Source organism: Scyliorhinus torazame, chromosome 7 (genome assembly GCF_047496885.1).
Source record: "Scyliorhinus torazame isolate Kashiwa2021f chromosome 7, sScyTor2.1, whole genome shotgun sequence".
In the NCBI taxonomy this organism is placed as follows: Eukaryota; Metazoa; Chordata; class Chondrichthyes; order Carcharhiniformes; family Scyliorhinidae; genus Scyliorhinus; species Scyliorhinus torazame.
This window is the reverse complement of record NC_092713.1, coordinates 186,233,965-186,249,338: the sequence shown is the minus strand read 5'-3', so window position 1 is coordinate 186,249,338 and position 15,374 is coordinate 186,233,965. Positions and strand designations below refer to the sequence as shown.

The window sequence follows — 15,374 nt, the reverse complement described above, 5'->3', positions numbered from 1 at the left end:
CAGTCGCTGGCGGATTTGGGATGAGGTCATACCTGCCACAAAAGCATCCCTGATTGGGAGCTCCATATGTTCGTTTGCGGTCACCGATGGGCAGTTGCAGTTCCTTCCCAATATCAGCAGCGCGCTGTCGAACTCGTCCAGCGATTCTCCGGGGATTTGCCGTCTCATCGCAAGTTGGTGGCGTAGACTTGGTTTACGGGCCGAATGTAGACCCCTTTCAGCATGGTGAGCGCCGTCGGGAAATCCTCCGCGTCTTCGATGAGTGTGTAGATCTCCGGGCTCACCCTGGAATGCAGGACCTCCATTTTCTGGTCTTCTGTGATCCGGCCGGGGGCCATTCAGAGGTATCCCTCGAAGCACGCTAGCCAGTGTTTAAATACGGCCGCTGAGTTTGCTGCATGGGGGCTGATTCACAGACACTCTGGGGCGATCCGGAGCTCCATAGTCTTTTTAAGTCTGCTTAATAAATTGTAGCACAATCAATTACTCACGAGACGAGAAGAGATGAAGTCAATCGAAGGCTTTATTAAGCAGACTTGTTCCCCAGCAGCTCAGTTACAGAATGCGGCTGCTGGGGGAACCCGGGTTCTTATACTCCGCCTTACTGGGTGGAGCCAGCAGGCAGCAGATCAAATCAGGACCCAGTGTCTGTCTACCAATAGCCTCTCGGCATCACAGGTACAGTACTACCCCTAATACATACCACCACAGGAGCTTTGATATGAGCTTGGCTGGGATTATGGTGTTGAAGGCGGAGCTGTAGTCAATAAATAGGAGTTTGATGTAGGAGTCCTTGTTGTCGAGATGCTCTAGGGATGAGTGTAGGGCCAGGGAAATGGCATCTGCTGTGGACCGGTTGCAGCGGTATGCGAATTGCAGTGGATCAAGGCATTCTGGGAGTATGGAGGTGATGCGCTTCATGATCAACCTCTCGAAGCACTTCATTACGACTGAAGTCAGGGTCACCGGACGGTAATCACTGAGGCACGTTGCCTGGTTCTATGGCACCGGTATGATGGTGGTCTTCTTGAAGCAGGTGGGGACCTCGGAGTGGAGTAGGGACAGGTTAAAGATGTCCGCGAACATCTCTGCCAGCTGGTCCGTGCAGGCTCTGAGTGCACGGCCAGGGATCCCGTCCGGATCTGTTCAAGTGCTGTTGACATGGGTTTAAATATTGGTTTAGACACTGGAAAGATCTCCCCTCCTCTTCTCAAACTAGTGCTGTGGGATATTTTATTCGCACCTGAGAGGGCGGATGAGGCCTTGATTTTAACATGAACTCTGGAAGTTGGCATGTCCGACTATGCTGAAAGCCCTCAGTATTGTATTGGAGTGTCAGCCGGGAGTTGGTATCAGACTCACGATTGTCTCAGAGACAAGAGAGCTACCACTAAATCAGGATAAATAAGAATATTAGCCGGGGTTTAAGAACAATTTTGAATAACCCAACCCACCCAATAATGGCAGAACCCTTGATGGTGATCAAAACCACCTAATCAGACAAAGTGTGAAAGACATCACTCCAGAGCTGCCAAAACCAAGAGCTAGATTCTGATTGTACGAACCAAGCAAACAAACCCAGGGATTAGCCTGATAGGAAGATGGGCAAATTGTCATTGTTAAGGGCCTTATATTCAGGGCCAGTATCTTATATCTTTCTATTGGGAAACCTGCTGGTAGCAGATAATACACACACACTCACACACCACTCACACACAGGCAGAGGCACACTTATATACATTAACAGGCATGCACACACATCCAGGCACACACGCATACTTATATACATTAACAGACAGGCTCACACACACAGGCACTCACACACTTAGACAGATTAACAGGCGCACCCACACATACAAACACACGCACACACACATTAACAGGCACAAACACACTTATACACAGGCGCACACACAGGTGCACACACACAGAGGCACAAACACATGCACATACACAGATGTACACACAATACTACCACTCACAAAGGCATATGCAAAGACACACCTATGCAAAGTGAAGATCTGGCACACATTTTATTTATATAACTTGAATTATTCTGATTATTGAACCAGCTTGTGGAAGTTTATTTTTCCCAGAACACTTTAGATTTGGAATTAATCCTATGATATGAAAACTTGAATTCAACAAAATTTCCCAAACTTTGTCCCGCTTTGCTTTTGCAAAGTGTTGGTTCTCTTTAAGATAAACATACCTTCTCCAAATGCTTGGAGGTGAATTTGTTTCTGACGTTTAGGCTTATTATACTGGTATCTAGAGACCCATTCATAACTTGGATGGTACAGGATAGGTATGAGAGGAGTAATCATTGTGATTCAGAACAGATCCCAAGTAGAGATTAGATATAGTGAGTAAAATAACAAATTAAACTGTTGCAAAGCATTTCAAATAATGCTCCAAAACAGACCGGAGAAACCAGGTCATAAATCGATCACAATCCCATTGAATATTGGCACAGGCTCTTTCTGTGTTCCCATAGCCTCAAATAACAGAGTGTAGGATAGTGGAATGCTTGCATTTTTAATTGTAGATTTTCTGCTTTGGACACGTTTGGGAAATTGTGTCAAAAATGCGTTTGACATTGTGCTGGTTAGGTAATGGCTCACCTTTCTGCTGGAATTTATCGCAAACAAATCGCAAACAAAAATCTCCCATGCACCACCACAATGAACCATTGGAATATAATGTAATAATTTATATTTCTTTTCATTAAAAAGTGCAGTTTGATACAATTGAGAATGGTAACCTGATGCAGTTTTATTAATGGAGATGAAAATGAGGGGCAGCATGGTGGCGCAGTGGTTAGCACTGCTGTCTCACGGCACCGAGGTCCCAGGTTCGATCCCGGTCCTGGGTCACTGGCCTTGTGGAGTTTGCACATTCTCCACGTGTTTGCATGGGTTTTGCCCCCACAACCCAAAGATGTGCAGTGTAAGTGGATTGGCCACGCTAAATTGCCCCTTAATTGGAAGAAATGAATTGGTTACTCTAAATTTATTTTTAAAAATGGAGATGAAAATGGATTTACCTCAAAAGTACGCATTTTTAGTAAAACTGCCCAATTCTCTATTTGTGGGTATCCGGCTTTTATATCACTGAAAATGAACCATTTAGTCATTTAATTTGTGTACACTGGTACAGAGTAAAATAAGAACTTTTAATACGCTCTTGAAACATGCTATGCACCTAAGAAAAGGAATTCAGTTGCAATTAAGGGCTGGTTTAGCTCAGAGGGCTAGACAGCTGGTTTGTGATGCAGAACAAGGCCAGCAGCATGGGTTCAATTCCCATACCAGCTTACCAGAACAGGCGCTGGAATGTGGCGACTAGGGGCTTTTCACAGTAACTTCATACTTGTGACAATAAAAGGTTATTATTATTATTATGACTTGGAGTTGTGGCCAGTTTTGTGGGTACGGTCTGATTTAGGTAGATTAAAAGTTCAACTATAGTACAAAGGATCGCACAAAACACAAGCAGAAATGGCTTTAGGCTTAACACAATATAAGGGGTGGAACGGTGACACAGTGGTTAGCACTGCTGCCTCACAGCGCCAGGGACTCGGATTCAATTCCAGCCTTGGCTGACTGTCTGTGTGGAGTTTGTAAGTTCTCCCCGTGTCTGCGTGGGTTTCCTCCCACAGTCCAATGATGTGCAGGTTAGGGGGATAGGGCGGGGGAGTTGGCTCATGTAGGGTGCTCGTTCAGAGGGTCAGGCTAAATAGCCTCTGCAGCACTGGAGGGATTCTATGGTTCACTGGATTAAAATTCCTCAATCTAGACTGGTTTGGTCAATTCCATTGAATTGCCTGGATATTACTGGTATAAATGAGGAGGAACTCTATTCTTAAATATAGGCCTCAAACGTAAACATTTTTTGTTTAAGTAATTATCTATCTGGCTTCCAATATTACAATATGTCTTTACAGCTCTCCTGCTTCTGGAAATTTATTTGAAAATGTGTCAATTTTTGTTGATTTTGTCTCCAAAAATGCATCATTTGTATGCTTGCAAACTAATTTTGAATTGATAATTAGAAGGGTCTGGGACACTGAGGTGACTATATTACGTGTATGGGGAAGGTGACAGATGCAATTTCCTTGCAAGAATATATGTGTATTCACTAATTTTCTGACGTTTTCAGTCTCCAGTTCACAACCCAGAGTGTCTGATATCCTCTGACCCCAACATCCTGGCAGTTCTCACAGCTTTGTGAGTTTCTCTGCCTTTCTCTCTCTCTGTCCTTCTTCCTTTCTGTTTCATTATTCTCCCTGTTCCATTTAGTTCCCTCTGGCCTGTCTGGCTCTGCCTGTCTCTGCTCCCTGCATTATTTAGCATTGCCTCTGTTTTTCCTCCCAGCTTTAGTTGCTCATATCTCTCTGTCTTTCCCCCTTCCTTTTTCTCTGTGTTTTATTTATGAATCTTGTGTGTTTGTTCCTGTCTCTATCCGGCTCCAACTCAGGGTTAATTTTGATTTTATTACCCCCACCCCTTGCTTTATTTATTGCTGTGTTGCTCAACAAAGTAACTCAAATACTCAAAACACCTCACTGGGAATTTTAAAGAGGAAAAACAAGCATCGTTCCTATTAGAAAACATCTGTACTGACCAAAACAGAGAGAGAAAGGGACTGGAATGAGATCTGACCAGTTAGCACTGATGTCAGTCATGCTCAGGAGAGGGGCCGGGGAGGTCAGTGTCAGCTCTACAAGCAGCATTAAACGCAGCACCCACAAGACTCTCTCTCTCATTCCTGGAATGAATATTTCATTATCGTCTTTCTTTACTGATATAAATCGAAAATGTTGTTCCTGTAAGTTTCTCTCTCTGTTCTGCCCTGAGATAGCGGAATCCCGGTCGATGCTGGAGGGGGGGTAATGTAGAGAGGGAGATGGGGTTGATGTGATAGGACGGGACGGAGAAGGCAAAGGGCTCTCACAGACGGAGTGACACCGGCTGGGCTGGACAACTCCAGGCGATTGAAGGCAGCTCTGCTGGGATGTGGAATTGGCATGGTCCGGATTGACGTGGGGTGGGGAAGGAAGGCAGTCTGTCACACCTCTTTCTCTACCTTGCTGTGTGTGTGTGTGTGTTTGTGTGTGTTCATCCTACAAGCACACATGGTGAATTAATCAGAAGGTAAAGCGAAAGAGAGAGAGAGAGAGGATCGAAGCTCGGATCAAGGGATAAAAGGAAATAAAAAGACCGTCAGAGTAAAGTATTCGCCAGGGCTGCACCTTTTATCCAGGGATTATTTCACGTGCAAGGAGATGCATTCTGCAAACTGTTTTGTTGAAGGGTGGGTCCCCTGAATGGAATTGATCGAGGGAAGGCTGCTGTTTAAATGAGCTGGAGGAGCCGATTACCTTCCACCTCTGGGCGCTGCACACAAGGTTGGTTGATGCCGCTGTGAGGAGCTTTGAGACACCCTTCGCTTCACCTCCTGCCTCTTCACACCAGCACCAAATCCCAGAAGGGAGACCTGACTCCCCCACTCCAATCCTTCAGGTGGCACCGAGCAGCAGTCGGACGGATTGACCGCTTTTAATTTATTTCTGCCCCTTTTATTTTGTTGTTGTTGTTTGTTTTCGCTCTCCTCTTGCAATCGTTATCAGATTTTTTTATTTTTTTATATTTATACCTTTTGAACATCCAGAGCTATGAACCCGGCCTGTTCAACGTTCATTTGCCTGTAAGCATCTTGCAACTTTCTGACCGAGTTACTGTTTTAATTTATGACTGTATTGATACTCCTAATGCTATTTTATTGAAGGGGGAACCCTTCTGCTTTTAAGGCGAAATTAAATTAAATTTGCAGCGAAGAATGAGTGGCAGTGTGAAACACTTTTTTTTTTCTTCTCCCATTCAGATATTTACACGTGTTGCTCCTGTGCTTTGGGACTGAGGTAAGTATGATATGTTATTAAGCTTCTTAGTATTTCCTGGTTTGAGTAAAGAATTGATGTTTGACAGGGGTGCAGAATGTTTAAAATAGCCATTCAATTTCTCTCCTAGAATATAGCTCTGATCTGAGAATACAAGTCCATTCTGCAATTGGGTCGCACTTAATGTAATTGCAATTATTTTAAGGTATAAATCGTGTTCGTTTTCATTATACTAATGCAGTATTTTTAAAGGGACATTTCCCTTGCTGACCTGGCACTCATTTTTAAACAATGTGCAATCATTTTGCGGAACTAGGTGCGACCCTCAAAACAAAGAACAGTCTCAGTGAATATATATAGAACTGGAATATTTCCAGATGCTTGCTTTTCAGCTTGGAATAGTTTATAGACCTGGAACGCCATACCCTGGGAGACTTGCTCCTAATTCCTTGTTACAAAGTGGGTGGGGAGGGGAGGGAGGACAAACCTTGGGTCCATTCTGCTAACGAGAAATCAATTTAAGATGATATTTGGAAAAAAAGGTGCAATATTCAAATAAAAGTCAAATAAAAGCTCTGAGAATCGGTGCAGACTGACTGTAAACATTCCTGAGAAGCTGAGCCAACTCTGCACCTGCCCCACTGAAAGAAATGGACCCAATTTGTGAACCGGAAGCCAAAGAGGTTTTTGCAATAGTGAGGGTCCCTGAAAAAGAAGACTGAAGTTTGTACAAGGGACAGTGACATAAATTACCCGATCATCTGGTTTTAGTGATGTTGGCTGAGGCCATGTCAGAACTTCTTAACTCTTCTTCTAATGGTGTCAAGTAGATATTTTTATACCTAACTGAGAAGGGAGATGTGACTCTCATCCAAAATAAGGGATGTCACATTTCCTCAAGAGTGTGCAAGGCTCGATGCTGCAGTCCCAGGAGTGGAGTTTGAACCCACAAAATTAGATAGCTGGAGGACCAATAGAATCTCTACAGTGCAGAAGGAGGTCATTCAGCCCATTGAGTCTGAACCGACTCTCCGAAAGAGCACCCCGCCTAGGTCCACTCTCCCCACCCTATCCCTGTATCCCTGTAATCCCACCTAAGCTGCACATCTTTGGACCCTAAAGGAAAATTTAGCATGGCCAATCCACCTAACTTGCACATTTAGGACTGTGGGTGGAAACCAGAGCACCCGGAGGAAATGCATGCAGACACGGGGAGAACATGCAAACTCCACACAGGCAGGCACCTGAGGTTGGAATTGAACCCGGGTCCCTGGCATTGTGAGGCAGCAGTGCTAACCACTGTGCTACTGTATCAGACAGAGGCTCAAATTAAAACCTAGCAGATAGTTTTATTTAACATTAAACAGATAAATGAATAGTATTCACTCGAAACAGAATATTTACAGTAATTACAAGCCTTACCATCCTCTAAGTGTCGAAAATCAAAAGATGCTTTTCTTGTGCAAACCCTCAAGGTAAATTGGAACCTCATTAGCTCGTGTCTCAGTTGGTAGACCTCCACCCTCTGAGTGGAAAGGTTGTGGATCATGTTATACTCCATAGGTTGCAGTACGTAATCCATGCAGCCAAACCAATGCAGCGGCAAGCTGAGGTGCTGCCTTTCCGAAGAACTATCCAACCAAATCAAGTTTGCCATCTTAGCTGAAGTACATGTTCCTGGTATGCTGGCCTACAGCGATCCCTGGAGTAATCCAGGACACACAAAGATAAATGTTGGGTCTGGGACAGTATTTAAAATGCTCAACAATGGGTCCCAGCTGGACAGGCCACTGCCCATTACCATGGGAACACGTCTTCAATCAGTCCCACAAAGAGATCAATGAATGAAAGATACTCGTGAGCGTTATCACAATCTCTCAACCATTATTTAAAATGATCAGGTCATCTGATCATTGTCACATTGCTGTTGTGGGAGATGCCTTGCACACATTGGCTGCTGTGTTTCCGCGAGTGCAAGTAATTATACAACTGAAAGTACGCCACCATAGCACAGTGGTTAGCACTGCTGCCCCACAGCGCCAGGGACCTGGGTTCAATTCCGGCCTCGGGTGACTGTCTGTGTAGGGTTTGCACGTTCTCTCCATGTCTGCGTGGGTATGTCCCACAGTCTAAAATGTGCAGGTTAGGTGGATTGGCCATTATAATTTGCCCCTTAGTGTCCAAAAGGTTAGGTGGGGTTACTGGGTTACGTGGCTAGGGTGATGGCATGGGCCTGGGTAGGGTGCTCTTTCAGAGGGTCGTGCAGATTCAATGGGCCAAATGGTCTCCTTCTACACTGTAGGGATTCTATGATTCTACGTCAATGGCTGCAAAGAATTTAGGGACGTTCGGATGTCATACAATAAGGATATGGTAGTGATCAGGCAATGTGTTTTAGTGATGAGGAATAAGAAATAGCAGGACATCAGGAGAAATGACCTAAGATAAAAGCAAATTACTGCAAATGCTGGAATCTGAAAGAAAAACAGAAAATGCTGGACAATCTCAGCAGGTCTGACAGCATCTGTGGAGAGAGAACGGAGCTAATGTTTCGAGTCTGGGTGACTTTGTTGTGGAAGAAAGGACCTGTTCTTCAAATAGTTCTGTGGAATCATTTACATGCACCTGAGAAAGCAGATGGAGCCTCAGTTTAACATCTCACCCAAAATATTTAATCTTTGGCAGTGCAACACCCCACAGTACTGCACTCAATTGTTTTTCTGGAATGGGGCATTGAACCCACATCCTTCCAAATTTGAGCTAAAAGTGCTACCAGCTGAACCACAGCAAAAGAGGAAAGTCCCACAGAAATTTATAAATACAACTCAAATGTAATCAAATGTTTCACAGCAATATGATCAAGCAAAATTCGACAGCAAGCCCCATTAGACAATAATAGGACAAGTTTTGTCAAAAGAAGTAGATATTCCAGAGAATCTTAAAGGCAGAAAGAGAGGTAAGGAGAATTATGGGGGAAATTCCAGAGTTTATGGCCAAGGCATTTAAGACACTGCCAGAAATTGCGGAGCAATTAAAATCAGAGATGTTCAAGAGGTAATCCGAAACACAATGGGAATTGGAAACACAAAGAGATCAGCCAGGGTCTTATTAAATGGTAGAGCTGACTCTGGGGGCCGAAGGTCTATTTCTGCTCCTGATCCATATGTTCATAGGGCAGAATTAGATGAGTACTGATATCTCAGAAGGTTATGGGGCTGAAGGATATTACAGAGATAGAGAGGGATGAGGCCATGAAAATATTTGAAAACAGGGATGAGAATTTAAAAATCGGGTTAATGCTTAGCTGGCAGTCAGAGTAGGTCAATGCATACAGGAGTGATCAAGGAACGATACTTTGTGTGAGTACACATAGTTCCAGTTACCACAGGTTTACTGAGGGTAGAATAGACAACCTTTCCTTTATTTTTGCTTTGACTGTCAGTCTCTTTTTTTCTTCCGCAGGCCTCGATGGAGGAGGACACAGATTTCAGGCCTCATGTGGAGAATCACACCAGGTTGAGGGATGACACAAGTCGCAAGTATGTGCGCCTGTACCAGTTGTACAGCCGCACCAGTGGCAAACACCTGCAAGTCCTGGGGAGAAGGATCAGTGCCAAAGGCGAAGATGGGAACAAGTATGGTAAGAACTAGCTGATAGAAGCAGCTCAGGGCTGGCTGAAGCTGCATAAATGACAGCTGTGAGATTCTCAGTTGCCAGCTGTTTACCTGAGGCATCTCCTGGCATCACAAATAAAAATGCATAAACATTGGTTGGCAAGTTGTGTCGGTAATGCCACCTGCAGGCGTGATCAGGTGACATAAAAATAATATTCAATTTTTCTCCTATCCTGTTCTCTCATATTGTCTCACTATCCCTTAAGAGGGAGAGAAACCATTCCCAGCATTTATCCTCCCAGTTTACATGTATGATGAGCGGTTGGTTTGGGAAATGGGAGGATGGATCTCATTTGGACCTTTGGTGAAGTTAGGACAACTGATCGGCCCAACTGAAATAAGACATTGGATTATGTTTGTGAATAGGTTACGTACTTGAACGATATTTAAAGAGCAATGAGAGAACTTGTGTTTGTATTGCAATTTCTATGACCCCAGAATAATTTAGTGTATTAGCAATACTGCTGCTGTGTAAACAAACATGGCAGAGAGCAAATTTCCACAAGCAGTAAGCAGGATAAATGTTGTATTAGTCTGCTTTTTGTGACATTGCGTGAATGTTGGCCAGGATACCAGGCAGAACCCCTTTGCTTCTCATCAACTAACTTCTTCAGATCTTGCCATCCATCTGAACAACAGGTGGTTTAATATCTCATCCAAAAAGACAGCTCCCAAAGATGAACACTCACCACAATACGCAGTGGAATTTCTGTACCAAGCTCTTAGTGAAAGCTTTTAAATTTGCAACCTTGGGAGGATGAGGGGTGGGGAGCAGTGACTTTGGGAAATTTTAATAGGAAGAAGGAGAATGCATTTTGTTTGTCTATTCCGCTTTTTCTTTAATCCTGAAATAGTTGGGGAAGATTTCCTTTGGTTTCCTATAGCCTTCGTTGAACTAACGTGCACTCCAGTCACAATCCAGCAGAGGTCATTCGAACAAGAGCAGGAAAAGGGACCTTGGCTAAGCTATTTTTACAAATCTGGGGTGCTGCATCCAATAGTGGCACCACTGTTGCTGTTCGCCAGCAGAGGGCACCTGCCTTTGCTGAGAGCTCAGATGAAACCTTTTCTGAAATGCAGATCTCAGTACCTGGTATATATACACTGACGTGTCTCTGTACTGAATGCCTCTGTACGGAATATCAAGCTGACATTCAGTGTTTACGCTCATGCATGGAAAGAGGCACTCGGAGAAGAGGTTCCAGGGTAGATGCCAGTAACAACTCAACACAAATCAGCAGGGAAAGTAAAGAGAATAAAATCTCAATGAGAAGCTCACTTGGCAATGGAGTGGATGAACATTTAGACACATTCTTTCACCGTGGGCTGTTAATTTGATAGCCTAAATAGGCAAAGAGGAACTTACAAAGCAGTAACCTTCGGAGTCTCCTTGTTGCTTGAATAATTGACAAGTATAAATCTGATCAATTCGATCGATCAGTGGGTTTGAATGAGAGGCATAGGATCTTTGTTTTGTTCAACCAAAGCCTTGCACAAAAACGTGTGAAAAAGGACTTTTTCCACCTGTTCACAATTTTATTTCCGATGATTGTCCTAAATTAAGGACCCTCCCAAATTCTTGTGTTTGAAACATCCAGTAATTGCCGGCTTTTGTTTGAAATGACTCGATTGTCAGCAGCACAGAGTGGCTATTGATTTCTTTTGCATGGCCTCCAAGGAGGCTGGACCGGTGAAACTCTTGTGACTAGATATTGATGCAGCAGCCATGATACTGTGACAGCAAGAATGCCATCTTGTGTTACACTGATATTTTTCAGTCTTGGCTTTATTTGTTCTTGGTAAGCATCAGCAGCATTCTGTTGTTTAGCTATTGTCTTGATTTTCTCCTCTCCTTTGTCTATTCTTTTACCTGTCACGTTTTCTAAAGGCGTTGATTCTTGTTAGGGTTTCTGCTACACTCTTTCTCCGTCCTACCCTTCCAGCTCCTTCCTGTCTCACAGCCCACTCATTAGTGCATTTATGCATTCAGAAGAGCATCGCAGTCAAGCCAGATTATGTCCTCAGCTGACACTCAGGCTCCCAGACACACATTTACACTTTCCAGCAGGGGTCGCCAGACAGAAAACTGCAGTCCAATCCTGCTGGAGTCTCTCCCCCTCATCTCCCCTGAGGGCACTGAGACACTTCACTCTGCCCAAATTACTGACCTACCCACTGCCTTTCAGTGGAGACATCATAACCAATCTTATCATTCCTCAGTTTATTCCACCCTGACAAAGGAAAGAGAAGGTAATGGACATGTCTGTGCACAGGGGCTATTTAGCACAGGGCTAAATTGCTGGCTCTGAAAGCAGACCAAGGCAGGCCAGCAGCACGGTTCAATTCCCGTGCCAGCCTCCCCGAACAGGCGCCGGAATGTGGCGACTATGGGCTTTTCACAGTAACTTCATTTGAAGCCTACTTGTGACAATAAGCAATTTTCATTTCATTCACATTCCCTGTTTGGATCCAATGGATTGTACCAAACCTGCCGTGCTGGCTTTTACCTCTCCACTTTGCCGCGCAGAGTGCAAGATTTTAACCCTTCCCCTCACTAAAGGCCAACTTAAAGCTGGGGTAAATCCATAGAATCCCTACTGTGCCGAAGGAGGCCATTTGGCCCATCGTGAATGCACTAACCCTCTGACAGAGCACTCTATCTAGGCCCACTACCCCACCCTATACCCGTAACCCCATCTAACCTGCACATCTTTGGACACTAAGGGGCAATTGATCATGGCCAATCCACCTAACCTGCAGATCTTTGGACTGTGGGAGGAAACCGGAGTACCCGGAGGAAACCCAGGCAGACACGGGAAGAAAATGCAAACTGCACACACAGTCACCCGAGGCCAGAATTGAACTCAGTTGCCTTGTGCTGTGAGGCAACAATGCTAACCACTATGCTACCCTTATCAGTGTCCAATAACTAACTCATGGCATTGTTCAATCTCCTTGTATGAGTCAATGTTACAGGTTATGTGAAAAGGGAGCTGTCACATTGAGGATGCCCTTTCCTGCACAGATGCATCTTTATTCTCCTGGAGCCCCAAGCGATAATAACTATTTCTAAAATTGCACAAGCTGGGAAGAGTTTACAAAATAGAACAAATAACAGGAACTCCGTGAAAAATTCCAGACAATCTGTACAGCAAAACTGTGTGACATATCCCCACATAAGTATATTATATCTAACAGGCCTACAAGTATACTAAGCTCTATAATCTATATAGCAGAGTATGTGTGATGTATAGATTATTGGTAGGGAAGATACCATTCTGTTATCAATGTAATAGGATACTATGTGATATATCTCAGGGTAATCAGGTATAACAGAGCAGTGAGTGATATATTCCAGTGCAAACTCTATAACTCAGCTTTAAATCATATATAGTTTACCAAACTGTCAGTTATATATCCTGGTGAAATCCAGATAACAGAACGGTGTGTGATATAAAAACAGAAAATGCTGGACAATCTCAGCAGGCTTAACAGCACCTGTGGCGAGAGAAAGGAACTAAAATTTTGAGTCTGGATGATTTGTGAGATATCCCATTCTACGACACAAAGTACAGCTGTGTGTCTCAGGAAACTCTAGATAACAGCTAAGTGTGTGACTTACACCAGTGTAACAAACACAACAAAACAGTGTTTAACACATCCACGTGTAACCTATCAAAAAGGGTTATATGTACAATGTTTCAATATGTTCTATAAGATAGAACCATGTGTGATACCTTCCAGCATAACCTGTTGTTATATAAAAGGGAGTCACTTTAGAACAGAGATGAGGAGAAATTTCTTCAGCCAGACAGTGGTGAGTCTGTGGAATTCATTGCCACAGAGGGCGGTGGAGGCCGGGACGTTGAGTATCTTTAAGACAGAAGTTGATAAATTCTTGAATTCTCGAGGAATTAAGGGCTATGGAGAGAGAGCGGGTAAATGGAGTTGAAATCAGCTATGATTGAATGGTGGAGTGGACTCGATGGGCCGAATGGCCTTACTTCCGCTCCTATGTCTTATGGTCTTTAAAGGTGAGTTACTTAAATGACCCAAGTCCATGGCTGCCGTGCTGGCTCTTAGTGGCCCTACTACACACCTCCACTGGCTCTCGTAGCCTCTGCCAAGGTGCTTTCTCAGTAAAGTCATCCGTGTTTCAAAGCTAGTAAGTAAAGTTGCTATAGTCCCAGATGACCATAGGCTGCTTTCCCCTTTGAGGGGGAAAGCTGACTGGTGGTGATTTAACCTGAGGATCACCACACCTAAGGCAAGGGTCAAGGTGGGCCTTCATGGATAACCTCAGCCAGCTGTTGGTCCTGCTCTGCATCGTAAGCCAACTGAGCTAAACCTGCTCCTAGAATGTAGTGTAATTCACATAACAAACTGAGAATGAGATGTCTTGGTATAATCTATATAGCAGACTTTCAATATAATGCTCTAACAGGACTGTATTTGATATATCACAATATAACTGATAGAACAGTGGGTGAGATATCCCAGTGTAATCTATAAAATACAATTGGGAAGTAATGTAGCACTATATATATAAAAAATTGTTTGTGTTATCTATGCAATGGCCTTTGATATAGCCCATGGTAACTGATACTACAGAACTAGCTGCTTATATCGACATAATAGAAATTTATGTGATATATCCCAGTGTAATCTATAGAACAAAAATGTGGGTGATATATTACTGTCTAGCTGTTTTATCTGTTCATGGAATGTGAGTGCCACTGACAAAACCAGTATCTATTACTCATCTCTACTTGGCCGTGGGAAGGTGGTGGTAAGCCCCCTCTTTGAATCATTGCAGTCCATTTGGTGAAAGGATATCCACACTGCTGCTAGGGAAGCAGTTCTACATTTTTGACCCAGCAACAGTGAAGGAAGGCAACTTAGTTCCAGGTCAGGCTGATTTGTGCATTTGAGGGAAGCTTGCATTTGGTGGTGTTCTCGTGCATCTGCTGCCCATGTTATTCTAGGTGGTAGAGGTCACGGATTTGGAAGGTGCTGTCAAAGGAGGCTTGGAGAGTTGCTGCAGTGCGTTTAGTAGATGGTAGACACTGCTGACACTGTGCGCTGGCGGTGGGGGGAGAGAATATTTAAGGTGGTGGTGGATGGGGTTCTAATCTGGTGGGATGCTTTGTCCTGGATAGTGAAGACCTTGAGTGTTGTTAAAAGTTGCATGGATCAAGGGAAGTGGAGAGTATTTAATCACATTCCTGACTTGCATCTTGTGGGCAGGCTGTGGGGAGTCAGGAAATGAGTTACTAACCACATAACTCCCAGCCTCTGACCTGTTCTTGTAGCCACGTTATTTATATGACTGGTCTCAATAATTTTCTTGTCAATGGTGACCCCAGAATGTTGATTTTACATTACAGAGTTTTGAGTAATCTAGATGGTGTAACCTACTTAAAAGAAGGCTGTGTGATATATCGCTCCAATACATGTATAATAATTGTAGTATCACGATTCAGTCTTTGATGTATAACTGTATGTGAGATATTGCAGTGTCATCGATTTAATATATAGTGTGGGAGGAATTATAGTGAAATATATAAAGCAGAATCAATATTGCATAATTGAATATGACATATCCCAATGTGTTTTGCTCACCACAGACATAAGACTGACTGGTTTGTAATTCCCAGGGATTTCCCTATTCCCTTTCTTGAACAGGGGAACAATATTCACCTCCCTCCAATCATCCGGTACTACTCCAGTGGAGGGTGAGGACGCAAAGATCATCGCCAAAGGTGCAGCAATCTCCTCCCTCGCTTCCCATAGTAAC

The 15,374-nt window shown here is 43.8% G+C and overlaps 1 protein-coding gene across 5 annotated transcripts in view; it reads left to right on the top strand.

The window, feature by feature from the left end:
- LOC140426738 (fibroblast growth factor 18-like) overlaps window positions 1–15,374 on the top strand; it is a 313,982-nt gene that overhangs the window by 191,260 nt on the left and 107,348 nt on the right. For 2 of the 5 annotated variants that reach the window (XM_072511863.1, XM_072511868.1), the window contains 2 exons: window positions 5,887–5,923; window positions 9,365–9,542. In XM_072511863.1, coding sequence (XP_072367964.1) covers window positions 5,887–5,923; window positions 9,365–9,542 — 215 coding nt within the window. The other 3 variants (XM_072511866.1, XM_072511867.1, XM_072511864.1) reach the window with 3 other exon arrangements.